Consider the following 26,280-nt stretch of genomic DNA (forward strand, 5'->3'; position numbering starts at 1 on the left):
TTTGGATCGTGTTCCTTAGGTGATAGCATGTAGCAGTTGTATGCCCGTAGTACTAGTGGTACTCACAGTATTCCTTAGCCTCCTTTGTTTTATCCGGTTGCTTTCCCCTAGTGTTAGGGTACGGAAATCCCGGCTTCGCTCCTTCCTTGCTTAGAATGTAGGAGAACGTGGTGTTTAGCTTTGTGTAGATTTTATCTACAAATTATTCTCTTCCTTTTCCTCTACCTTTGCCATTTCCATATTTGGATCTTTTGTCTCGAGAGGTGGTTCTGCCCCCGGCTTCATTTAGCCTCTAAGGTATCTCCGGAATTGGTTCCAGAGAGTTGGTTCGTTGCGGAGCTGTTGTCGTCTTTTCTTGTGCCCTTGGGTTGTCCTTCTGGATTTCTTCAAGTCTGATGTAGCGGTCTTGGACAACCCTAATCTCTCCTTCGGAATCAAGGGCTCGGTTGTGAAGCTCCACAAAGATGGATGAGGTTTTGTCAAGTCCATACTTATAGCAATTAATGCTAATTTATGGATTGACTTTCCCTATTGCTTGGCATGTCTTTTGCCACCTGTCTGTGTATTGCATCGGTGTCTCTCGGGGTCCGATAGCTAAAGCAAATAGCCTATCTAACCCCGCCTTTGTTGACTTGTTGTGCATGTATGTCTCCGAGAACACCGTAGATAATTGCTCAAAGGAGTCAATTGATTTTGTTGGTAAATTGTCATATCATGCCAATGCTGATCCCGTCAAGCTTGCCGGGAAGTACCTACAAAGTACTACCTCATATCTTTCCCAGTGGGCAAGGACACGAGTGTTGTACCGTAGGTGGGCTGTGGGGTCGGATGTACCGTTGTATGCTTGAAACGTGGGTACAGGGAATTTCTGGGGGATGGGTTCCCTCAAAATGCGAAAAGACAACGGAGATGTTGTCGCTTCTTGTAGTACCTCTTCTAGTCTTGCGCCTTCGTGGCCTGTTTTTAGTCCTTGTTGTTAGAGCATTGCTCGGTCGAACTTGCATGTGTTTCTATCTCAAGCATGTTTGTCAATGTTAGTGATCAAAACTATAAGTCTTGGTTTCTATTCTACTATAGCTAAGTCTCAGACTAGGATAGAAAGTGTAGTTGAGCTCAAGGATTTCATGGCGATTCATCATATAAGAAGAAGAACTACTCAAGGAACCGGTGGAACTTCTCGACAAAAAGGTATGTGAAGACTTGAACTTATCTGTCACTCAAAAGTCTATCTACTCTATCTCCTACTTCTTGAGACAAAAAGTCGTATGCTATATATAGACTTAGATTATACACATTTGGTATTTCGAGCCGAGTATACCTCGCCTATCTATATCTCGAAATATGTGTTGGTAAGCGTTTCGCTTCGATCATGTTTATCTTTACCTAGTGACGAAAGTCATGATATGTTTCAATCACTTTGAAAATTCCTTTGACGAGAAATGGTGTAACAACTATATAACGTCCTCTAAGAATGTTTCGATGGTTGGAATGAGAGTTTAGATTACATAACCAATGATGGACATAAGTATTGTTGTGGAAACACATATGTGCATAAGGCCTACCCCTTGAACCAAAGTTTGCGAACTTTGTTGATCAAGAGAAACCGGAAGAATGGCTTGTTTCCAAGTCCGCGAACCACCACACCATTTCCAGGATTTTGTCACAGGATATATCTGTTACTTATTAAATTTGTAACGATTATGACCTGTTGTAATTAGGCCGTTACTAAAAATTGTAATGGTATTTAGTAACGGTTTAATCTGTGACACTAGCCAGATACAGGCACATATGAAAAGCGTTACAATAATTAATAGCCACAATTGAGTTAATTTTATGATTGCGACGCGTGTCATATTTATCTTAACGGTCTAACTGTTACTCTATATTTATAACAATTCACTGGAGAACGAAGCGTGGCATCTTTTTGTTACGATTATTGTTTGAACTGTTACTCTCATTTTGTAACAACTGAGATGATGGCACGTGTAGATTTTTACTTACATTGGTTGTTATAGTTAAACCTGTGACAAAACTTCAATAACGGTTTTAAAAAAAAATGAGTAGTCCAGGTCATTGTCATGGACCTGGGCTTCTGGTTTACAGGCCTGCAGTAGAGGTCACCATGACCTGGACTTCCGTTTACAGGCCTGCAATACAAGAAAAAAAATTGAAACACCATTTACACCTTCTCAATCTCCAAAACCATCCATACATTCTTCAACCAAACACAAAAAAAAAAGAGTATTCATAATTTCATTATCGCTCAATCTCATTCAGTACTCTCAGACATGAGCATTACTGTATAAAGGTTGACAGAAAGTTGCATAAGCAAAATAAATAAATAGACATTGTTCAAGATGAGATGTTAGATGACAATGTATGGTTATAGCAGAAAAGTGCAGCAATTTGAACTTGTCATCCTATCAGCAGCTTATTCCAGCTGCAACTCTTCACATCCAGGAATCTTCACAAGAGAAGAATAAAAAGAATCAGCAAAACTTGCAACAATGAACAGCAAAAGGCACATTAAACCTACGGTGTCGTAGCTAGACAGACCCAAATAATATAAAACTATAATTGTAAGAAATTAACAGTTTTTAGAAAGAAAAAGTGAAGGAGAACTTACATTTACGCAGCACAGCCTGATAACAAACCATCAACACAAGTCGCCACTGTAATATACATCTATCCGACAGAGAATGGCTCAAGGAATCATCTCTCCCTGGTCCATGCACTAATTCCCCTCTAGATATTGGCATGATAATTCCTGTAGAAGAAACAAAACAATAGAGAGCAAGTTACAAATATTTTTCTAAGTCCTTGAACAGAGTAAATGTGAAACACATAATCCTAAGCTGACAAAGTTAAAAAGTAACGCAAAACACTCGCCTTGATCGACTCGGTAAAAAACTGTATTGTACAAGACCCAACCTTGCCAGAAGTCTGGTGCAACCTAAATCAAATTCATTTACATAAAAGAATAGTTAGGTCCAATCTAGGTCTAATATGACATATTATGTACAAGTAAATTTAGATATGGAATACCTTGTTCTAAATCAAAATAAAAAATATCAAGGTGATTCAGATGTTAGGAAAATAACACCCTCATATTCCATAAAAAAAATACTTCAAGAGATGTCCAGTATAATCAAGTTTCATAGACATTTCAGTATGAAAACAGTAGAAGTTATATTGCATGCAATCCGGTGAATTCAATGAATTCAGATGTTAGGAAAATAACAAGGTGATTCAGATGTTAGGAAAAATAAAAATATCAAGGTGATTCAGATGTTAGGAAAATAACACCCTCATATTCCATAAAAAAAATACTTCAAGAGATGTCCAATATAATCAAGTTTCATAGACATTTCAGTATGAAAACAGTACAAGTTATATTGCATGCAATCCGGTGAATTCAATGAATTCAATTCTTGCTTAAGCAATTGTCATTCACGGGATACGGTTCATATACATCAGTATTAGCAAAATACATGACAGATAGTGTTTGACATTCATATAGGTTACAGGATAGTGCACGACACAACATGCAATATCGTACTGCTGGAAAACTTTTACGAGGATAGCTTCTCCAAAGATCATCAGCATCGACAGAGACCTCATTCGCTTTTAGTGTATTGGCTTTCTTTTTATGTAAGGTAAAAAAAGCGTGCATTACTAGACATGGATAAACGTGTGCATTACTAGACATGGATACTCAATTCAATTACAAAAATAATAACTTGGTAGAACCTGCTTCAGTCAAATTAAAGCGCATAACATAAAACAATTGGAAAGTTATGGGTTAACACCTTATTGGTACTTGCCAATAGGGCATCTAGTCAAAATAACAATTTTGGCATGATAAAAATAGTTGAAACCTCAACAACAAAAATTGGAGAAATAGGTTGTCAAAAATCAAAGAAAAGTGACAGAATGGAGAAACGGTGGAGCAAAGAACATTTAGCAAACTAACACAGGCAAGCTGTATGACACAATAAGTTGATGCGAGGGAATAATATGTTTGCATAATTTTATGAATCCTTAATTACAACTTTCCCTATATCTGTACCTTCAAGATGTTTCCAGTTCCCCGCAGTTGACAATTTTCACCGTACACTCAGGTTTTCCCTTTTCCTAAATCTTCTTTACAGTCTCACGGCCTAGCACAAGCTTACCAAGCACAACGTGCTTCTTGTTAACAACAAGTAAATACATAAGTAAAAAGAATAGCTCATCCCCTGCTCTGTAAAGGCATCAAACGATCTGCATCCATGTTCCAGATCATGAAAGAGATGAGCAGGCAACTACATACTTATTTGAATAATTGGCCAGAGTGAAAAAGCGAGAGTCAACTTCTTCCGCAAAATAATAGCATTCCTAAACATTAAACTTCGGCTAAATAATAGCATTCTTAAACATTAAAAACAGAAAAGACGAAAGAACCCACCCATCAAGATGGTGGGTAGCCTTGAAAGTGATTAAGAACTGAGAACCATTCTTATGCCATAGATAGAAACCCAGATCCATCATGAATTAGCTTGAAGGATTCATCTGTACAATGTCAAAATTAAATGTCGTTATCTCGCTGAACAAGGTTAAAGAGCTTATTCAAATATATATGCTAAAGAGCTTATTTAAATATATATGCCCTATTAGGTGAAACTCATTTTTGGCACATATGCCATTGTTTATCGCCTTCCGAAGTGAGCAGGGAAAAGTCATATGTGCTACCGCATGGGTACAACACCATGGACAAGTTGCACGCATTGGATAGACTCTAGGTACAAAGCTGGGGACTGAGGGATGAGGGATAACCCATAATCTGATCTGTGTAGGCCTTAGTATATTGTAAGGACCCAAGACAAACTTGTTCAACATATCAACAGAAAAAGTTACTTCCTGAAAGCATGTGACATTGTGCAAATACAATTTTCAAGGACATAGTGGTGCTTGTTTAACATGAAGAGACCAATAAACTACATTAACAAGAGTAACAAGATTCTCCATACCTTCAAACTTCTCTCCATATATACCCATAACCAATAAACCAATATCTTTGGACGTCTTCTGGTTGTCTTGTATGAACAAGCAAGCGCCCGAGACAACTTGATGATATTTTCAATCTTATTCTTTAAAGTATGCTTTCCGGCCTCTGTGATATCTCTCTCACAAGCAAACGCGCCCAGGAAAACTATTCAGCAAGTTGTCAGATAGAGCACGTATTTTTCATGAAGGTCAGATTACTTTCCTGATAAACATCTGCAAACAGAGAGCGAATTATATTCTATACTAAATATAAAATTGATTTTTCAGTCTTCACGAGTCAAGGTCCAAAGGATAATAAAAACAGAAAATATTACTTACGATACTTATCAAACTCTTTGAAATGCTTAGAAATATCCTTCACTTGTTCTGCGAGTTCTTGTTTCTTCTTTGCAGCTAGATTCTGAACAGTATCAATTCTCTTCGATGTCCTAAAAACAAACCTCTGGAATGTAACACTGTTACAAAACCAAAAGCAGGGTAATCAGAACTCAAACTTCTTAATTAACCAGAGTTCAGAAGTGAGAAATATGTGAAGAAAGAATGATAAAGTAGTGAAGTTAACCTGCACGCATCTCCCAATCCAGCACAAACCCAATCTTAACCTTCATTTCCTCCTTCACTTCTCGCTGGTAACAAAGACATAAACCCATTCAAATCAAACCCCCATCTCTGCTTTATCTGAACTGCTCATTTATTTCTCTTCCATCTTCTTCAATTCAACCATCAAATCTTGAATTCATCATCTGAGTTCAAAACACCAACAGCACAACCATAACTGCAAACCACCACCAACACCTGCGTGACTCTCAGCTTCTTCACAATTCAACTTCATTACCCTCGTGCACATCAATGTCACAAACATCATAATTCATATCATGTTCAGTATATCCTAATTGAACCATTATTAGGTCAAATTAGTCATTCAAAATCTTCAATTTCGACTATAAACCCTAATTAATATACAAAACAGAAAAACCCCTAATTCTTAGGGACCCTAGAAATAAAATTGCATTTCTTTTTCAAAATTAACACAATTAAACATGTAATTTTGGCAAAAAGAAGGTGTGGGTTCGATTTTACTTACTTGTTTTGAGTATATATATACATACATATATATATATATATGATTTACTTATCTTACTTCAACTGCTCCTATCTTCTTCTTAAAATCTCTGCTGTTGTATGGAATGAAACAGAGTCTGTTGCCATGATTAATTGAGAAAAAACAGGGAAGAAGAGATCTTCGTTGTTGTTGCCGATGCAGTTGATGTCATGGGTTTGTGGTCATTGCAGGGCTAGGTTAGGGTTCAAGAAAGAGCTGTCATCTGTGTATGAGAGGGTGTTGATCTGGTGCTGTCGTTGAAACGAATATGAACAAGAAGTTGGGTTTTGTAGTTTGAATCTGGGGTTACTGTCAGTTCAGAGATAGAGAAGATCGGGTGGTGCTAGGAGGCGCAGAGAGAATAGAGAAAAGGGTCATTAATTGATATGCCCCCATTTATTTTAAATATTTTTATTTTTATCCCGTTATATTGACAATTTTGGAAAATATCCTTAAATCACCTTTTCCGTCCATCCTCTTTTCCGTTTTCCTCCTTCCATACCAACAATAGTCTTTTTTATCCACGTGTTAATAAGTGCTAGGCAGAAAAAGACCACAAGACCCCTAAATTCAATTTCATAAAGTAATCTCTAGAACCTTAAGATAACCAACATGTTCTTAGTCACTGTCTTCAGATATCTTTTAAACAACCTTAAGACTGTTTATGAACCGAACTCAGTTGAAAATTGTAAATAAAAGTAATTGTAAATAAAAGTAGATAGACATATTCTAAAACAAGTAGTTTTGATATGAAGATACTAAATAATGAGATAAGAAAAATACAAAACCTAATTCCTAAAAGAGGGATTGATCGAGAAAAAGCGGAAAAAAAACTCCCCAAGACCCTCTAACAGAAATCTTAAAACAACCAAATAAAACATGCAACAAACAGAAGTCTTACGAAGTCCTACTGAATAAAAACTGAAACTAATGATAAACGCTTTCCCCATTAATCAACTAGTGATCCTCCAGGTTGTGAAGATTCAGCAAGATTAATGTTGTTGTTGCCATTATTCTTACGTTTTCCAGTGCGGCTTTGACCGTGATTATAGTTAATGCTTGTGAAAGTCTGACCATCTACCTCAGTTCTAAGTCTCTTTGCCTTCAGATTTAAACCAACTGCGCCACCCCCACAAGTAGTTTTGTTGTGACCAGTTTGTTTGCACTTGCTACAGGACCTAAGTTCATTGACATTACCTTCAGCTTCATCGTCCGTCTCCAACAACTGCTCGTATCCATCGTCTGCAAGCCAACCATTATTAGTTAAATACATCAAAAAAATCAAGATAAAATATAAATCATAAGTTCAAACACATAACCTTCACTACTGCCTTCTTGGTCACCAAATTCATATCGGTCACCTCGCACAGAAGGACCACCAGGACCAACTTCCTTAAAGTTATTACAGAACTCAGACCACTCCTTAGCATCTTCACTCTCACTATATAAAAGTGGTTGAGTCCATGGTGCATCTTCAGGATGACATTCGTCCTCTCCCCAATTGTCCAAATTACAAACTGACTCCTGCATTGCCTTAAAAGCTTCCTCTAAATTAATGACTTTTTTTGAAGCTTTTGTCCAGAAACGAGCTTGTTCCACATCATTTTGAAGATCAACAATTCCTTGACTGCCTCCCACATGTAAATTGTCACCACCACTTGCTTGAGTTGGCTGTGTTGGCTTAGGATCATCACCAAAATCTAGGACAACATTTCTAGAACTTGAATTCAGATTATTCGTAGCTTTAGAAATAAGTCTTGGAGTAACATTTGGCTCTGCTGATGCTTTAGCTAACTTCTTCGGTGTTGAACTCCTTTAGTTATGATCAATAAAATCATAAAAATAACGACATCAGATACGTTCCAAGTACACAGTAAGAATTCACATGAACATGCAAAAAAAAAAGAGTAAGAAGATTTCGACAATTTCCATCAGAGAATCCAAACATGAATGCTAATAAACCAACAGATGCACATACAGACATATAAATCAACAACACCAACAACCTATTTGAGTATATAATAAATCAAAAAACACACTAAACCAAAGAAAAAGTCACTAAAATAAACATACATATGAAGGTATAAATTTGGATTTAATACCTTAATTGAATTTCAATGGTTTTTTTCTTCACCATTTTCAGCACCACTGCTTGCGGATGACAAAATCGAGTTTCTAAAAAATTCACAAACAATCCCTAATTTATAAGGAAGAAATTTGGGGGAAAGAATTGATAATAGGAAATGGGGAAATGGGTTAGAAACTGAATTAGTGGATAATACGTGGGATTTAGCATCTGGAATTTTCGTTCCCACTACTACAGTTAGTGGATTCATGAGCAAATAAGTGGAGAAGAACAAGGAATTGTGAAGAAAGTGGGGAAGAAGAAGGAACTGTGAAGAAAATGGGAAGAAAATGGGAAGAAGAAGGAGTTGTGAGGGTATTTTCATTCCCACTACTACAGATCGTCCTTTGATGAGCTAATAAGTGGGGAAGAAGCAAGAACTGTGAAGAAAGTGGGGGAAGAAGAAGGAACCGAAGAAAATGTCTTACGAAAATGGGAAGAAGGAGCTGTGAGGGTACATGCGTCCATTTAATATAAAAGCTATGTCCACGTAGCATTTTTTTTACGACTATTTAGTGTTTTCATAGGAGACTCAACAGATGTCAAAAATTCTCTCGGAAATTTTGACGGCAAGGATAGTTTAGAAAGTTTTAAAATAACGGGTATAGATTAGTATGTCGGTTATTAGTTTGGGGACAGTTTGACCAATTCCCCTAGAGAAAAAGAAGGAAAATAGGAAAGAACGAAAGTGAAATCTTCTAGGGTTTTTATGAGTTTTATATGATAAACGAACGAACAGGATTAAATGTAGGAATCATACGGTGGAAATTATAAGGATCAAACGGGTTGACAGGTTTAACCCGCGGGTTCACGGGCCGGGACGGGCTAACCCGTTTTCTCGCAAGCCCTATTTCTCAACCCGCGCCCATCCTGTTTAGGAACCAGCCGGGACGGGGGCGGGTTTTCACGGGAAGGGTCAGGTCAACTTGCGGGTTTTTGGCTGGTTTGATGAACTGAAGACGAAATAGATCATATTTGAACATCTCAGGTTCAAAGATTACTAGAGTTTGATGAACTGAAGACGAAATATATCAGAATTAAACATCCCAGGTTCAAAAATTACTAGAGTTCCTCGTTCGGATGAACTGGAGACGAAATGTATCAGAATTGAACATCACAGGTTCAAAGATTACTAGAGTTAGACCGGAGTTTCTTGTTTGGATGAACTGGAGACGAAATATATCATAATTGAACATTACATGTTCAAAGATTACTAGAGTTAGACATGAGTTTCTCGTTCGGATGAACTGGAGACGAAATATATCAGAATTGAACATCACAGGTTCAAAGATTGATAGAGTTAATTAGACCTGAGTTTCTCATTCGGATGAACTGGAGACGAAATATACCAGAATTGAACATCACAGGTTCAAAGATTACTAGAGTTAGACTTGAGTTCCTCGTTCGGATGAACGGAAATTGAAATTTATCAGATTTGAACATCTCGAGTTCAAAGATTAGCAAAGTTAGAACTGAGTTTTCTGATTCGGATGAACATCAGTTACTAGAGTTAGATCTGAGTTTCTAACTCTAGCAACCTGTAACATCATAATTGAACATCACAGGTTCAAAGATTACTAGAGTGAAAATGACCAGACTACCCTCATCAGAAATAAGTAAAATAAATATTACAGATTAACAAAATGACCATATTACCCTTATCGGAAATAAGTAAAGTAAATAGGACAAACAATGAAAATGACCATATTACCCTTACTAGAAATTAGTGCAATAAATATCATGGAGATAGTGAAAATGACCATACTACCCTTATCGGAAATAAGTGAAATAAATATTACATATTATGAAAATGACCATATTACCTTTAGTAGAAATAAGTGCAATAAATATCACATAGACAGTAAAAATGACCATATTACCCTTACTAGGAATTAGTGCAATAAATATCATGTAGACAGTTAAAATGACCATACTACTCTTATTGGAAATAAGTAAAGTAAATATTACAGATTGTGAAAATGACCATATTACCCTTACTAGAAATAAGTCAATAAATATCATAAAGACAGTCAAAATGACCAAACTACCCTTACTGAAAATTAGTGAAATAAATATTATGGAGACTTTGAAAATGACCAGACTACCCTTATTGGAAATAAGTAAAGTAAATATTATAGACTAGGAAAATGACCATATTACCCTTACTGGAAATTAGTGCAATACTGTGAAAATGACCAGACTACCCTTATTAAAAATAAGTAAAGTTAATATTTCAGACTATGAAAATGATCATATTACCCTTACTAGAAATTATTGCAACAAATATCATGGAGACTATAAAATGACCGAACTGCCCTTATCAAAAATAAGTAAGTAAAATATTATAGTCTGTGAAAATGACCATTTTACCTTAGTGGAAATAAGTACAATAAATGTTATGGAGACTGTGAAAATGACCAGACTACCCTTATCGGAAATAAGTAAAGTAAATATTACAATTATGAAAATGACCATATTACCCTTATGGAAATTAGTGCAATAAATATTATGGAGACTGAAAATGACTAGACTATCCTTATCGTAAATAAGTAAAGTAAATATTACTGATTGCGAAAATGACCATATTACCCTTCTTGCATATGTTTCCAACAAGGGTAAAGTGGCCATTTTCATAGTCTTTAATATTTACTTTATTTATTTTTGGTAAGGGTAGTTTGGTAATTTTTATAGTTTCCAGAATATTTATTACACTTATTTCCAGTAAGGGTAAAATAGTCATTTTCATAGTATGTAATATTTACTTTACTTATTTCTGATAAGAGTAGTTTGGTCATTTTCATAGTCTCCATGATATTTATTGCAATTATTTCCAGTAAGGGTAATATGGTCATTTTTAGTATATATAATATTTACTTTACATTGATAAGGGTAGTTTGGTCATTTTATAGTCTCCATGATATTTATTGCATTTAATTCCAGTAAGGGTAATATGGTCATTTTCACAGTATGTAATATTTACTTTACTTATTTATGATAAGGGTAGTCTGGTCATTTTCTAGTTTCCAGAATATTTATTACACTTATTTCCAGTAAGGGTAAAATAGTCATTTTCATAGTATGTAATATTTACTTTACTTATTCTGATAAGGGTAGTTTGGTCATTTTCATAGTCTCCATGATATTTATTGCACTTATTTCTAGTAAGGGTAATATAGTCATTTTCACAGTCTCCATGATATTTATTGCACTTATTTTTAGTAAGGGTAATATGGTCATTTTCACAGTAAGGGTAATATGATCGTTTTCAAAATGTATAATTTTTCCTTTACTTATTTCCGATAAGGGTAGTCTGGTCATTTTCATAGTCTCCATAATATTTATTGCACTTATTTCTGGTAAGGGCAAAATGGTCATTTTCACAGTCTGTAATATTTTCTTTACTTATTTCTTATAAGGGTTGTATGGTTATTTTCACAGTCTGTAATATTTACTTTACTTATTTCTGATAAGGGTAGTCTGGTCATTTTCACAGTTTTCATAATATTTATTGCACTAATTTCCATTAAGGGTAATATGGTCATTTTCACAGTCTGTAATATTTACTTCATTTATTTCTGATAAGGGTAGTCTGGTCATTTTCCCAGTCTGCATAATATTTTTTTGCACTTTTTTCCATTAAGGGTAATATGGTCATTTTCACAGTATGTAATATTTACTTCACTTATTTCTGATAAGGGTAGTCTGGTCATTTTCACAGTCTGCATAATATTTTGCTGCACTTTTTTCCATTAAGGGTAATATGGTCATTTTAACAATATGTAATATTTACTTTACTTATTTCCGATAAGGGTAGCCTGGTCATATTAACAATCTTCGAAATTTTTATTGCACTTATCCCGATAAGGGTAGTCTGGTAATTTTCACCATCTTCGGAAGAAGCAGATATGTCAAAGTCAAATTTCTATAAAGTCATGACTTGTTGACTTGGTCTTGATCCTGTTTTCTAATATAAAGAAAATTAAAAAGAAAAGGAAAATGTATTTTGATTTATAGAAATGAAATATAATTGTTAGTTTGTACAAATGTGGGAAAATTAGTGACAAATAAAATTTAAAGTATTATAATTTTGGGGTTGTTTTTGATGTGGTGAAATATTAGGGTGGAATCATCACTTTGAATTATAATTGCGATTGTCTATAAAATTGTCAACAAATATTATTGTGACTAATAAAGGAATTTAATATTCCTAATTATTATCACGAATACAAAATTTAATAACAGTTATAACTGTTGCAGGACTTATCACAGGTGTATCTGTGACTGAAAAATAAACTGTGACAGGTTGCACTGTTACAAAATCCTGGTTTTGGTGTAGTGAACTCAGTCTGCGAACTGCCGAACTTCTCATCCGAGAAATTATGCTGTAGTTGACAAACTTGTTGCGTGAGTACCATTCCGCGAACCGGCGGAAAGTCTTTGCCGAGATTTTCTGCTGGAGTTTGTAAACTCTGCCCGGTTGCTTAAGTTCACGAACCTAGTGTGCGAACTTAAGAAGGTTATATATTTGAAGATGATTTCTGAACTTAAACTTATAAAGACTAAGGAATGCAGTTTGCAAACCGTGGCTATAAAAGTTCATGAACCGATTGAGGTAAATCAAATCATCTTTGCTTCAATTGTATCTTGTGTAGTACATAAGATTTCCTTGCAATTGAACAACTCTATAACTAGTTCATTTGAAGTCATTTGAACTAGTTATGGTGAAGAAGAATATGATTGGTATGAAATGCTCATATGGCTAACCTTTTGGTTAACTATTGTTGAACCAACAATGTACACGTTTGGGTACGGTTAATAAACCTAGAAACATGCATTTCATTTGTGTATAACAAGCTAAGTTTTCAATCTAACGGTTGAGAAATATTAGCTTGAATTTAAATCAGGTTTTCATCTAACGGTGGATATTGTTTTCTTTGTGACCAAGGCGAAACCCTGATTTGAAAGACTATACAAAGGAGACATCTAGTATTGTGCAAAACTAATCCCCACACCTTACGTGTGATACTAGTTTGCATACTAAAGTCGATTCTCCTTTAACCTTTGGTTTTCTTCTTCTAAAACCAGGTTAACGACTTAAAGACTTCATTGGGATTGTGAAGCCAGATCGATACTACTTTTATCGTAGTTGTGTGATCTGATCTTGCATCTTCTATCGTACGAGTACAATCAGATTGATTGGCTTGAGATTGATATCTCCGATAGGCAAGATATAAAAAAGTAATCACAAACATCTTCGTCTCATCGTTTGTGATTCCACAACATCTTGTTTCGCTACCATACGATTAAGATTGTTGTGAGGTGATTGATAACTCTAGGCTGTTCTTCGGGAATACAAGACCGGATTATCAATTGGTTCCTGTTCACCTTGATTATTATCAAAAGACGGAACAAAACCTTTAGGGTTTATCTGTGGGAGACAGACTGATCCTTTGATAGACTTGTCTGTGTGAGACAGATTTGTTTATTGTCAAAGCCTGCGATCCTTGGATATTGGTCTTTGGTACCATCCAAGTTATTCCTTGTATTTGATTAGTATTCGCAGTTTCTGTTTGAGGAAATCAAATCAAGAGAGAGAGATATAAACTCGTTGATGTACTTTTAATTGATTGAGTCTTGTTGATTCTCTTAAAAGTATACTCGAGTTTGTCCATACAGATTGCTAAGCGAAATATTGGGTGGTGTTGTTAGACCCCCGCTTTTTCACTTGTATCTCCTTCTGCATTTTCTCAATTTGCTCCATAACCATGTTCACATTGTGAGCATCTCTGGAAAATGTCTCGTCGTAGTAGGACTGGGAGGGCTTGTATGTTGGATCTGTCTCTTCTGGATCACGATGTGTTCTTATGGCTCCCCCTGCTGGGTTACCCTTCGGTGGGTTGAGATCCACCCTTCGTCTTCCTGAGATAGTTCCGTTCTCACGCCTCTTTAGCGGAGGGTGAGTTTGGGAAACTTCAATTTGCACGTCTAGCATATCCTTTAGGTTCTGGTTCTCCTGGGCAATCACGTGCATTGCATCCTCATGCTCCTTGTTTCGTAGTAGCAAAGCTGCTACTTGTGCTGCCATTTGTTCTTCGTTGTGGATTCCACCACCCTAAGGAGTGTTATCGGCCGGATCCCCAGAGTTATCCACTCCTTCTTCTATGACCGGTGCGTCTGGATCTATCTGGATCGGAGTTAGGTTTCCCAACCCTCGTCCCGTAGGAACTAGGGTTCTGGGTAACCCTGCGTTGGAAGGTGGCTGCGTGACATTGGGATGCTCCGGTTGAAAAGGCGAGGGTACCCAAATATACCTCAAGCTAAAACTTTTCCTACCTATAAGTCATTTCTCCGAAAGTGATTGTCTATGGACAGAGTCGAGACAATACAACTAATCGGTTCACACTTCGTGTGGTCGTCTCTGGATACGAGATTGAGACAATACAACAACGAAGTATGTTACTTGATAAAAAGGTTCGGACTTAACCAAACACGATAGGATTTACATATCAAGAAAATAGGAATTAATGTTTGTGTAGTTTACTTTAATTATAATAAAACAATTATAACGCGGAAATATAAAGTAAATGACACAACAAGATTTTGTTAACGAGAAAACCGCAAACGCAGAAAAACCCCGGGACCTTGTCCAGAATTGAATACTCTCAGGATTAAGCTGCTACACAAAATTACACCTAACTTCGCATAGTTGAGACCAAGCAACTAAACCTATAGTTCACATAGTTCCTTTTGTATCTCCACGCCTCCAACTTATAAATAAGTCACGTACTTGGAACAATTCCTTTGGTTTGTATTCCAAACAGTAAAGGAGAAACAAATCTGTTTGGTATCAACTCTCTTCAACCAAGTGATATGAGTCGGACAAAGGCTCTTCCGTTTATCTTAACATAAACTCCTTCGTCAGGTCCTTAGATCTATCTTATGTTCAATTACCGAAGTAATCGTTTAAGATTAAGCCAACAACACTCTTAATCCAAAGAATTGTGTTGATGCCGATCTACTCAATTCATCAATCCAATCTACCACAAGGATTAACCGATTATTGATTGGATCCTCTTTTACCGAAACAAGTATTGTGTACACCAAAGATTATAAACCCAAGTCAGATCTTCAATATCTTCTTTGTCTTCAAATCTTCTTAAATCTTCAATAAAAACCTGCACACAATCACTTGAATCTCTTGTGATCAATCACGCACAGAACGGAGTCTATTAACAATGGATTATCACAAGATCGTCTTTAGAACTAACAACGGTCTAAGGATCCCTGTCGAAATTCTGAACTAGTTTGAGTGAATCTTATATCAGAAGAGAAGATTCTCAAGCATAAACAAACTAGGTGCAATCATATTTCAACCACTGTTAGTCAATCAAATCAATGAAAACAAAAGATAAACCGCAATTATCTAGTTTCCCACCAACGGTACACGCTAGAGCTTCCCAATCCCAAAGAAGACTTTAAACTGAGGGGCCGTAAGAGATTTCGCCTAATTAGGTTACTCTCCTCTCCGAATAGGCGGCTACACCAGTAACAACAACAAAATAGGAAGTTTGTTGTTACGAAGGATTAGTTTGATAGAAAGGAAAACTTCAAGTATTTATAGACAAGGAAGTTTGGACACCAAGGAATTTCAAAAACCGAAAATATTCTCAAGATATTCATTAAAGCACAAATTCGGTTTCCATAATTCCTGGAAATGCTCTGTCCAAAAATAATGATCGAAATCTCTCGGAAAATCTAATTAGTAAATTCACATTACTAATTCTTATATTTCCCTACAAAATGAAATAAATAACCTTAATTAAAAGATTCTTAACTTACTTATGTTTCGATCCTGGGATTCTCTTCCCTTAGATATTAAGGAATAACTTTGAACAATTAAAGAAATAAACATTCATAGCACGTGTTCAAAGTATGTCAACATTCTTACTTTGTAAGTTCTCTTTTACACTTACATCCTTGAAACCGATTTACCACACTTCCAAACAAGTTTAGAATTGGTTCATCTGACTTTCAAGAACTATGTCATTGATCAAACAAACATTCAATCACAATCATGGGTTTAACGGTTCTACCAAAACAAGTTTCGGTTCTACCTTCCATGTGAGTATTGTGCATAGTCACACTAGCTTTTCCAAAATTCGGTTGACTAGGTACTAGGATCGGTTCCCCACATATATATGGTATCTAACTTGTATGTGTTGCACATGTCCATAGGATCAGTTTCCCTTTCTTCTATAAACCTTGTTGCACCCCATACAAGGATCGGTTCCCTTTGTGATGTACAACACCTCTTATTAGGATCGATTCCCCTTTCTCATATTTGGTTAGACATAAAATCAGAAACCCGATCATACCATCTCAGATGATTACTTAAGATCGGTTTCACTAATAAAAGTCATACCAATACATAAGTCAGGCCTTTGTGAATAGTTCTACCAAGAACACAAACAAGTTGTGAGCAGTTATACTCAATCACACATATTGGTTGTTCATAAGATATGCAATGAATAACAAAACCAATAACACCTGGCAATTTCCTTTTCGGTTCACAAACAAGTTTATGAACTCACTTCCTTTGAACACATGTAGAACATTGTTCCCTAGGATAAAATCCTCACCTCATACCCATACATAATCACAATAGCATTCAAATGATTATGGCGATATCTTATTGTTTGTGGGTGAAAACCGTTTCTACTGATTTTGGTAATTTCGTGTGTATGGAAGAGAAATTAGTCTAAACCCTAAAAAATGTACTGCACGGGAGTAATTTTGATTCGAGAGATCAATCTGTACAATCCTGGCCTAAACCAAGAAATGGTCGTTCCAAGCTTGCTTCGGTCACAAAGTGAAGGAGAAGGGTTGGTCTTAGGGAGGGAAGCGAAGAAAAGTGTTGAGACCAGAATAGTTGATTCCGGAAGTGTGGGTGTATCAAGACTTGTATCAGAAAGTTGAACTGGCTAGCTGAGTGAAAAGCTATCAGATGATTTCTGGATGTTGTATTGTTCCTATGACCAAAACTTGTTGTTTGGCGGAAATAGGTGAGACCTATTTATACAAGTCGCAATAAAGCATACACTGGTCTCATAGGAAGTGGAAACGATTGAGTGGTGGAAGAGTAACGTGTAACGTCGGGATTTATGTTTTCATAATGAGGGAGGTGGATCCGCTCACGCCATTACTAACCGCCCCGCTTTATAACACTTTCTTGTAACGAGCGTATTGCACGCCGCACGCTGTAAACCGCCAGACCAATACCCTGATGAGTATCCCCCAGTTTGTGACATGTTTGATGTCTCGAGTCTTTTCAGTGGAAAACATGTAGCAATTTACTATGTGTGGCGATCCAAAATCAAGAGACTTGCCGCAGGAAAATAGTATGTGATGCTATTAGGCTCGTCTTAACTGATTGTCTGAAACTTGCCACCAGTCTGCCAGTTTGGTGGCGAACTTGGATGGATGAGATTGCATCTCATGAGGAAGGGTAGCCGTTGATTGTGGCTACCTTCTGTTGGCGCCTGAGATGGCATAGTGGCGCTTTAAGCGCGCGCCAGTGGCATGGACGGCATGTCTCGTGCATGACAGTGGAACGGTTGTGCAAGTGGTGCCTGGCGTAGCCATGGCCATTAATTTTAGGCGGCTGGTCGCCTGAAAGTTTCCACAAGCCTGTCAGCTCGGTGGCGAACTTGGATGGCTGAGATTGCATCTCATGAGGAAGGATAGCCGTTGATTATGGCTACCTTCTATCGGTGCCTGGCAACTTTGTCTAAATTAGGGTTTAGCATGCCGAAACCCTAATTAGCATATATGGCATGCCGTTTGGCATGTGCGCCTGACATGCGCGTTTGGCAAGTTAGGCATGTCGATTGGCATGTGAGCCTGGCATGCGCGTTTGGCGAGTTTGGCATGCTGCTTGGCATGTTTTGCATGCCGATTGGCATGTGCGTCTGGCATGCGCGTTTGGCGAGTTTGGCATGTTGCTTGTCATGTTTGGGATGCCGATTGACATGTGGGCGCGGGTTTTGGGAAGCCAATCGGCTTTGCGACCATCTGGCGTGGTTTTCTCCTTTTCAACAATGTGGCGAGTTTAGAGCAACTTGATTGATCAATGGGAAGTGGGCCGGCCAAGCATGGGCGTGGCCACACTTCCTGTGCGCTGTGGTGGATTTAAAGCGACATGATTGGTCAATGGGAAGTGGGTCCGGCAAGCTAAGGCGTGGCCACACTTCCAGTGCGCCGTGGCGGGTTTAAAGCGATCTAGGATGGTTGCTACACTCGCCAGTCTGGATAAATTTCATGTAGATATATTGAACGGATCAATAAATATGTCGGTGGAGAGGTTATCACTCACGACACCGTTTCCTTGCAGAGTGACGTCACATCAAATGCAAGGTTTTACGATTTTAACCCTAAGCTAAAAACCACCATCAACACTTATCTACAAAGTTTAATGGTTAAGCAATAAACCTCGTTGTATTCCTTAATACTATGTTTATCTAGAGTTCAAATATGCTTTACATTTTTGTTTCCAATATGCACTACTTCAAAGATACATTAGGGAATGAAACAGTTCAAGTCAAATATCACTAACCTCAAGTGGAAGGATGATTGTTGTCGTTGTAGCTCCCTGCTTATTCACATCTTAAAGACTTCACAATACTTGTAATGTCTCATATCCTAATACTTTCAAGCTAACCTATACAAAGTTGACTCTAGTACATAATCAAGCGACTCTTAACATGAGTTTTGATTCACTAAAATATGACAACCAAACTTGACATACCAACGCTTGGTGGGTTCAACTGAGCCATGCTCTAACACCGATAATGGCATGTCGTAAAGTGGTTGTGCTCCCGATGTTTTCCCCATTACTTCAGCAGGAATAAGCGGCTTGGTAGCAGTTGTTCTTCTTGTTATTTCTCTTTGTCCATCCTCTGCTTCGGTTCTTTGGTTTACTTGAGACGACTTTTGAGATCTTCCTCTTGTGACTCCTGGTCATGAACTTGTTGGTACATCACTTGGTTTTTGCATGCCTTCGGCTTTTGTTATCCTGCGGTCACAGAAAAAAATGACAAAAATCTGCTACTTGGGCGCCTTCGTCCAAAGTAGCAATTAATGCTCTGACACAGAAGATAGCTAAGCATCTTTTTCAGAAAAAGGACTGAAATGACGTCTTGGAGAGACAGGTACTGACTTTTTATGGTACCCTTGGAGAAAACAACCTTAAATGTTGAAAAATAATTATAAAAGGTACCAGATTTTTTCGAAAAATAGGGTATTAAATGCTTGAAAAGATTTTTGCTTCCCTAAATTCTCGCTGAGATTCCTCAGTGCTCAGAGATACTCAGATCTGAAGAATGCTTTGTCGGAAAAGGTGTTTTAGTACAAAACAAAAGTTTTAACGTTTTGTGAGTGTGTTTTTGTGAAAACTTTTGTAGATCTGTGAGATTTCTAGTCTTTAGAGGCTATGAACTCAAAGAGCTTGCGAAAACAATGGAGAACCAATCACTAGAAAGTGAGATCTATCGCTGTTGAACTCAGATCTCTTCGTTAAAGAAGATGCGTAAGAAAAATAAATGACGGAATATAAAAACTCAAGCTGGTGAGCGAAATGTTCTAGCGCCAAACTGTGACTACTCGTTTTCCCGTAGTCTACGTAATGTATACAGCTCAGAGAATCAGATACTAAATAGTATTGAGCCTATGTTGAACTGATAATGCTAAGTAGTAAAAGATACTCAAGAAAACTCAACAATAACTAAGAACACAAAGATAATGTAAAGTCCGCTAAGTTATCATGAGACACAAGAGATTATGTGGTTCGACTTTGTCTACGTCCACGGGGTAATGAGTGATTGTTTTGTATTAAGTTATGGTGGTTGCAAAGATCTTAAAGTGCTTCCCAAATTAATAGAGAGAACTCAAGTTGAAGTAAATACTTAAGTTCTAAACATCAAAGAGGTATAAGCTTAAGACTAGATCTTCTCTCCTAGGTATTGAATGCCCTTAGTTTGTTGGTGAAGCTTGGTATTTATAGCCCCTTTTGTTCCAAGTATATCTTTGCTGCCTCTGGGTCCATCGTTTCCTGATATATCTTTAGTATATATGGTACCTTCATTCGCCGCGTGCTTTCTCCAGTCGAACTCTGCCACCTCAGCTGACCCATGTTCCTTCGGGAACTTCCCAGCCTTAGTACAGATTGTTCCTTCATTCACCGCCAACCTCTGCCAATCGGGTTTCGCCACATCATCATCTCTCCACGTTCCTTGATTATGCATGTAGATAAGAGATTTGTGCATTTAATGCTGATTAGATATGTCATCTACCTTTGTCCCTTCGCCAGATGCCTCCCCATAGACTATGCTTTTACTTCTTTCATCTTAGCCGTCGAGGCATCCTTTCTTGGGACGAGATAATGTAGATCTACGAAGGTATCCTCTGTCACTCGGATTCCTTTGTATAGCGAGGGTTACACAGTTATCTTGTATGCGACCACTGAGATAGTGACACGTGCTCCACATAATATTGGTATTCACAACCATAACTAGTTCAAATGACTCAAATGAAACTAGTTAAAGAGTTGTCCAATAGCTATATTCTCATAAAAGTATACAAGAACACAATTTAAGCAAAATCGGTTTGATTCACTCGAATCAATTCATGAACATTATAGCCACGGTTTGCAAAGAATGCATTCCTTAATATATAAATGTATTAGTTCATGAGCCAACCGATTTTAGAACTTTAACCACTCAAGTATACAAACAGGTATGTATACTTAGTACACTTCCAAAACCCAGCAGAAATTCCCGGACTTATACCTTAAACATGTATGTGTACCGGTATGTGTACTTGGTATACAGAATTTCACAACTACAAGTACGCATACGGGTATGTATACTTTAGTTCCGGTCATGGATCACATACATGCGAGAAATCACACTATGTTTATAATCCAATGATGGTTAAGTATTCTAAAATCTTATTTCAATCATTAAACTTTCTTAGAGGATGACAATAGCCGTTTTCACACATTATTGGCATCAAAACAATTTTCAAGTTTTTGAAATAATCATAACGAAACATTCCAAGTCTACACCAAATGATTGTATCACACAAACCATATAAGATGTTACTTGGCGATTTTCACATGATCATCTTTTGACTTTCGTCAAGAATATAAAATGAACTTGGTTGAAGCGAAATCTTACCAACACATATTCCGAGAAATATGTAAGCGAGTTAAACTCAGCTCGAAATCTCAAATGTATATTATCGACAACTATATAGTAATACGACTTTTGTCTCAATATAGGAGATAAAGTAAAAATAGACTTTCTAAGTGATAGATGAGTCTTAGTCTCCACATACCTTTTGTTGATGAAGTTCCACAAGCTCTCCTTAGTAGTTCTTCGTCTTCAATTGATGAACTTCGTGAAGTATAATGTTCAACTACACAATCTACCCTAGTCCGAGACATTACTATAAGTAGACTAGAAATCAAGACTTATAGTTTTGATCACTAACATTGACAAACAAGCTTGAGATAGAAACGCTTGCGAGTTCGACCGAGCAATGCTCTAACATATCACAGTGCTTGGCCTAAGGCCTATTCCTATGCATATGGCAAACATCAGATTTTTCCATATATGCACCCACTATGGTTATGCCAAAGTGCCAAACGTATATGCCTATATGTCAATCATAATATGTAGGCATACGCGACAGACTTTCCAGAGAACGATAGATTTTCCATCGCTAGATGGTCTAAATATCGCTCGCTGGTCATTCCAGTGCCAGCGCTAGTCAGTATGCCGCTCGTTGTTTTAATCAATGCTAATCAGTTCCTCATCCAAAAGCTATATTCTTCCCTTCTATAAATACCCAATTTCAGAGTCATTTCAACTCGCACTAGAATTTCTCAATCTCTCAATCTTCTTCAAATCTAAAACAATCACACCTTCTCTATATTTTTTAATTTATTGTAATATGGATTTACAATCTCAAAGTCAAGGCAACGGTAAAAAGGTCAAAGTCCGGGGTGAAAAATACACACCATGACAGAAGATGAATGCATTTATCGTAATTATGTTTTTTTTTATACCCAAGATTGTATTGATGGTGCACGACAACATGGTAACACCATGTGGGAAAATATATTTCATAAATATGAATAAAAAACCATGACATCAATTCTCGTGATGCAAAAGGGTTGGCAGAACACTTCATTGTGATCAACAAGGAAGCAACCTCCTATGTTGGATTGATAATGCAAGCCAAGAGAGGCCGGGAGAGTGGTCTTATGGATGTTGATGTTGAAACAAAGGTTCGTACGGATTGGCACCGAAAACATGGCAAACAGTTCGGTTTCGAAAGTTGTTATCATATTTTGAAGGTGTTGAACAAATATAATCCAGATGTGTTAGCAGGTAATTAACAAGTACCTGAAAGGTCACCATATAATTCTTCTCCCTCAACACCAAATTCTTCACCATTTTCACCAAGTCCATCAAATTCTTCACCAGACACCCCAATAAACCCAAATGCGAACTTAGTTCTCAATGATGATGGTGGTAAGAGAAAACTCCGAGGGAGGAACAATGCAAGACTAGCTAGAAAATTATCCCAAGAAGGATCAAGTTCCGGTGGATTTAACATGACAGAGTTTATGGAACATCAAAAGTACGTCGAGAAGCAAAGAGCAGTTGATAGGAAATTTCAAAATAACGGGAGTAAGAAAAGTCGTCTTTCTCAAGAAAAATTTGGGTTTGACTATGACAAGCATAAAATTCTTCAATCTAACACTTCAATTATGAACGCCCAGCAAAAACATGTATGGAAAATCGAATTTGACAGGATTCAAGCACATCTGAACAACAAGCTGGATTTACTAACAACTAACCTAGTGGAGATGATGATGGGGATGAGTTCGATGATGATTTCGATGTAGTAGTTCCTCTAGATGATTGATGTATTAATTTAAGTTTTAATTTGATGTATTGCATTTTAATTTGATACGGTGTTGTTGCATTCTACTTAATATTAGTTTGAAATGAAAAGTTGATTAATTTGAATGTTGTAACAGTCTACTTAAATAAGTTTCGCATAATTAAATCAAAATACATAAATATAACTAAACAAAAATACATAACTTAATAATTAAACCAAAATTACTTAAACATAGCTTAATAATTAAACCAAATTACATAACTTAATAATCATTGTCTTCCATGCTCTGCCCAAAGATTCATTCTCAGATTATCTCTTAAATTGTCATACAAATTCTGATTCTGAATGTCATTAGTCATTTGAGCATAATTCCTAGCAGGGACGCCTCTTTGTGATTGATCAATCTCCGGCCTCAAATCTTCATCTTCATAGTTAGTCCACTCTGAATCACGACGTGTTTTCTGAATGACCATATTATGAAGAATTATGCAAGTGAGCATAGTCTTGTGCATTTCACGAGGACTCAACCTATAATATGGGACACAAATGAGGAAACTTCCTCTTCAAAATTCCAAAAACATGTTCTACATCCTTCCTCGCTGCCATTTGGGTGGTGTTAAAATGCCGGTATGAACGGCCCAATGCATCGGCAGGAGGCTGACGGTAGCATTGAACCAAGCGGCAACTCCAAGGATAACAGTTGGTTTAGGATAATGACCCTTATATTGACCGGCCCAATAAATAGGGCATCCTTTCCATTACCAATGCATACAGTTAAAACTACATAGCATTCCTGGGAATCCCCTTTCCTCATTCTCCATCAATATTTGTCTAACATCCTCCTCGGTTGGTTTTCGTAAATATGTTGGACCAAAATGATTATTCATTACTTCACAAAACAATGAAAGGTAAGTGGATGAAGTTGTTTTACCCATCCGAAGGTATTCATTATTCGCATCCGCTGGTCTGCCATAAGCTAGAATCCTTAAAGCCGAAGTAACTTTTTGTTCAGGACTATGGCCTCTAATATTCAGTGCATCAAACTGATAATTAAATTGAGGTTCTACTCGAGAAAGCTATTCAATAATCTTTTTTACCAGATGACGAGGCATGCGGAATCGACCTTGAAAATTTTGATATGAGTACACACGATTAGGAAGAAAGTAATCGTGCATCAACTTCTGATTGTAAAATTCCCTCCCTTGATACGTATACCTTCTTGAGAATACTTTTTGTGGCTATGGAACTCTAGGTATTTGACCCGTATGTACAATAATCAAAGTGTCTATTAGTTTATTATCTTCATCTTCCTCATCATTTAGTTGTTGCAACCTCCGTTGATGCATTTCTTGCTGTAATCTAGACCAATTCATAATAACATTCCTCTCTTCATTGGATCTCGCCATTGATGATTATGAAATTTAAAATTGAAAATTGAGATAGAGAAATTGGTGAATTAGGTGTGAGTAACTTGGAGAAGTACAAAGGCGCATATATAATAACCAGCAGGGGGAAATAGCCGTTACAAAATAACTTCTGGTCAATAATCTTAATGTTGCCAACGATATTATTTATAACACACCATGGAACCTATGACGCCAGCGATACTATGAATATATCGCCAGGGTTCTGGATCATAACGGTCGATAGAAACTCTATGTAGATGGGGCAAAACAAGTTGCTGGTTTTTAAGGAATTGAGGAGACGACCGTGCGGAGGAAACTCCTTGAACCGAGCAAACTGTCTAACCTCACACAGACACACTGCAAAAGGGGGTGCTTTGAATTCGAGAGATCAATCTGTAGGACTCCGGCCTAAACCAAGACAATGGCCGTTCCAGAGTCAATTCGGTCACAAGAGAGGATGGGTCGATCTGTAGGAGGGAAGCTGAGAAATGTGTGAGATCAATGGTGATCGAAATTGTAGGTGTGTTGTGTATTCTGCGTGAAGAAATAAGATAAGTTCTGATTGATTGAATTTTCTCTGTTGAGAGTAATTGTTCAGACGCTGAGTTTTTTGTTTTCTTGTTGTTTGTTGTTTCAATCATGATTTAGAGACTTATTTATACTGCAATAATTGTAGACACCTTGATCCCATGAAGTGTGACAGTTGCTGGAGTCAAAGAGTGGGGAAGTGGGAAATCATGTCAAAACCAGTTGCTTGCACCATGATTCACCCACTACTTTGTTAACTCCTCTAACTGCTTGCACGACTTGCTCACATTCTCATTGTGTGTATGAACACATATGTCGTAGACCGCCAGACCAAAACCCTAGTTGATATCTCCCATGTTACACGATTGTTGTCTCGTGATTGTGGAGTCTGCAAGGCAGACGTGTATTTAGTTAGTCAATTGCTAACTTTATGAGACGATGAGTCCTTGTATTGTTGAGTCGAACGTGATTCGCAAATGTTCTAAGACTCATGAATTGAACGTGTCTGTTGAGACAGAGGTATAATTCTAGAATAAATGTTGATAGTTAAGCTAAGCAAATATTTCTCATTTGATGAATTGTTGAATATTGGTAGTTGAACCAATATTCCTTAGTCTGAGCAAATATTGCTCATCTGAGCAAATGTTACTCGTTTGATGAATTATTGGTAGCAGGACCAAATAAAATATTAATTTAAAATACTGGCAACTGAACCGAGTATAATCAATTATAATTTTAATCACGGGATCAACGTAAAATTATTAGTGTTTGAACCTTCTCGGAATTATGATTCTTGGGTTCGAAACCCTAAATTGTTGATCAATTATGATTTATTGAAAATCAACCACAGAGCGAAGGAGGAACCGGCTACATGGGATGATGAGTCGTCCATGTAGCGTCCAGATGCTCGGATGAGCAAATACCAAAGTCTTTTGAAGACCAGTTGGTGAAAGGATGATTAAATGTTGGTTTAATAATTTATTAAAATAGTGCTCGTCTAAGCGTTTTGCAATACAACCTAATTATGAACAGATGAGGGACCAACCAGGGGGTCTTGAAACCGGCCCTGGTTGGTCATAGGACCGACTGACGATCGTTTTATG

At 37.1% G+C, this 26,280-nt stretch overlaps 1 protein-coding gene and 2 long non-coding RNA genes across 6 annotated transcripts; all 3 read right to left on the reverse strand.

Moving 5' to 3' along the window:
- Positions 1-2,167: 2,167 nt before the first annotated feature.
- On the reverse strand, positions 2,168-2,763 carry LOC113275528. The gene is made up of 2 exons (XR_003323642.1): positions 2,627-2,763; positions 2,168-2,464 (listed from the first exon to the last, which is right to left on the reverse strand). It is a non-coding gene; the product is annotated as an uncharacterized LOC113275528 (long non-coding RNA).
- Positions 2,764-2,888: 125 nt separating this feature from the next.
- Positions 2,889-6,513, reverse strand: LOC113275526. 4 transcript variants are annotated; one of them, XR_003323641.1, is made up of 7 exons: positions 6,131-6,513; positions 5,609-5,872; positions 5,365-5,501; positions 5,010-5,259; positions 4,448-4,551; positions 4,070-4,263; positions 2,889-2,953 (listed from the first exon to the last, which is right to left on the reverse strand). It is a non-coding gene; the product is annotated as an uncharacterized LOC113275526 (long non-coding RNA). The 4 variants fall into 4 exon arrangements; XR_003323640.1 differs by having other exon boundaries at positions 5,609-5,882; XR_003323639.1 differs by having other exon boundaries at positions 5,609-5,935.
- Positions 6,514-6,838: 325 nt separating this feature from the next.
- On the reverse strand, positions 6,839-8,768 carry LOC113275525. Its single transcript, XM_026525057.1, has 3 exons — positions 8,251-8,768; positions 7,468-7,961; positions 6,839-7,390 (listed from the first exon to the last, which is right to left on the reverse strand). Exons 1-3 carry the CDS (start codon positions 8,283-8,285, stop codon positions 7,098-7,100), a joined length of 822 nt encoding a protein of 273 aa, XP_026380842.1. The 5' UTR covers positions 8,286-8,768; the 3' UTR covers positions 6,839-7,097.
- Between the last annotated feature and the right edge of the window lie 17,512 nt (positions 8,769-26,280).

Source organism: Papaver somniferum, chromosome 4 (genome assembly GCF_003573695.1).
Source record: "Papaver somniferum cultivar HN1 chromosome 4, ASM357369v1, whole genome shotgun sequence".
Classification (NCBI taxonomy): Eukaryota; Viridiplantae; Streptophyta; class Magnoliopsida; order Ranunculales; family Papaveraceae; genus Papaver; species Papaver somniferum.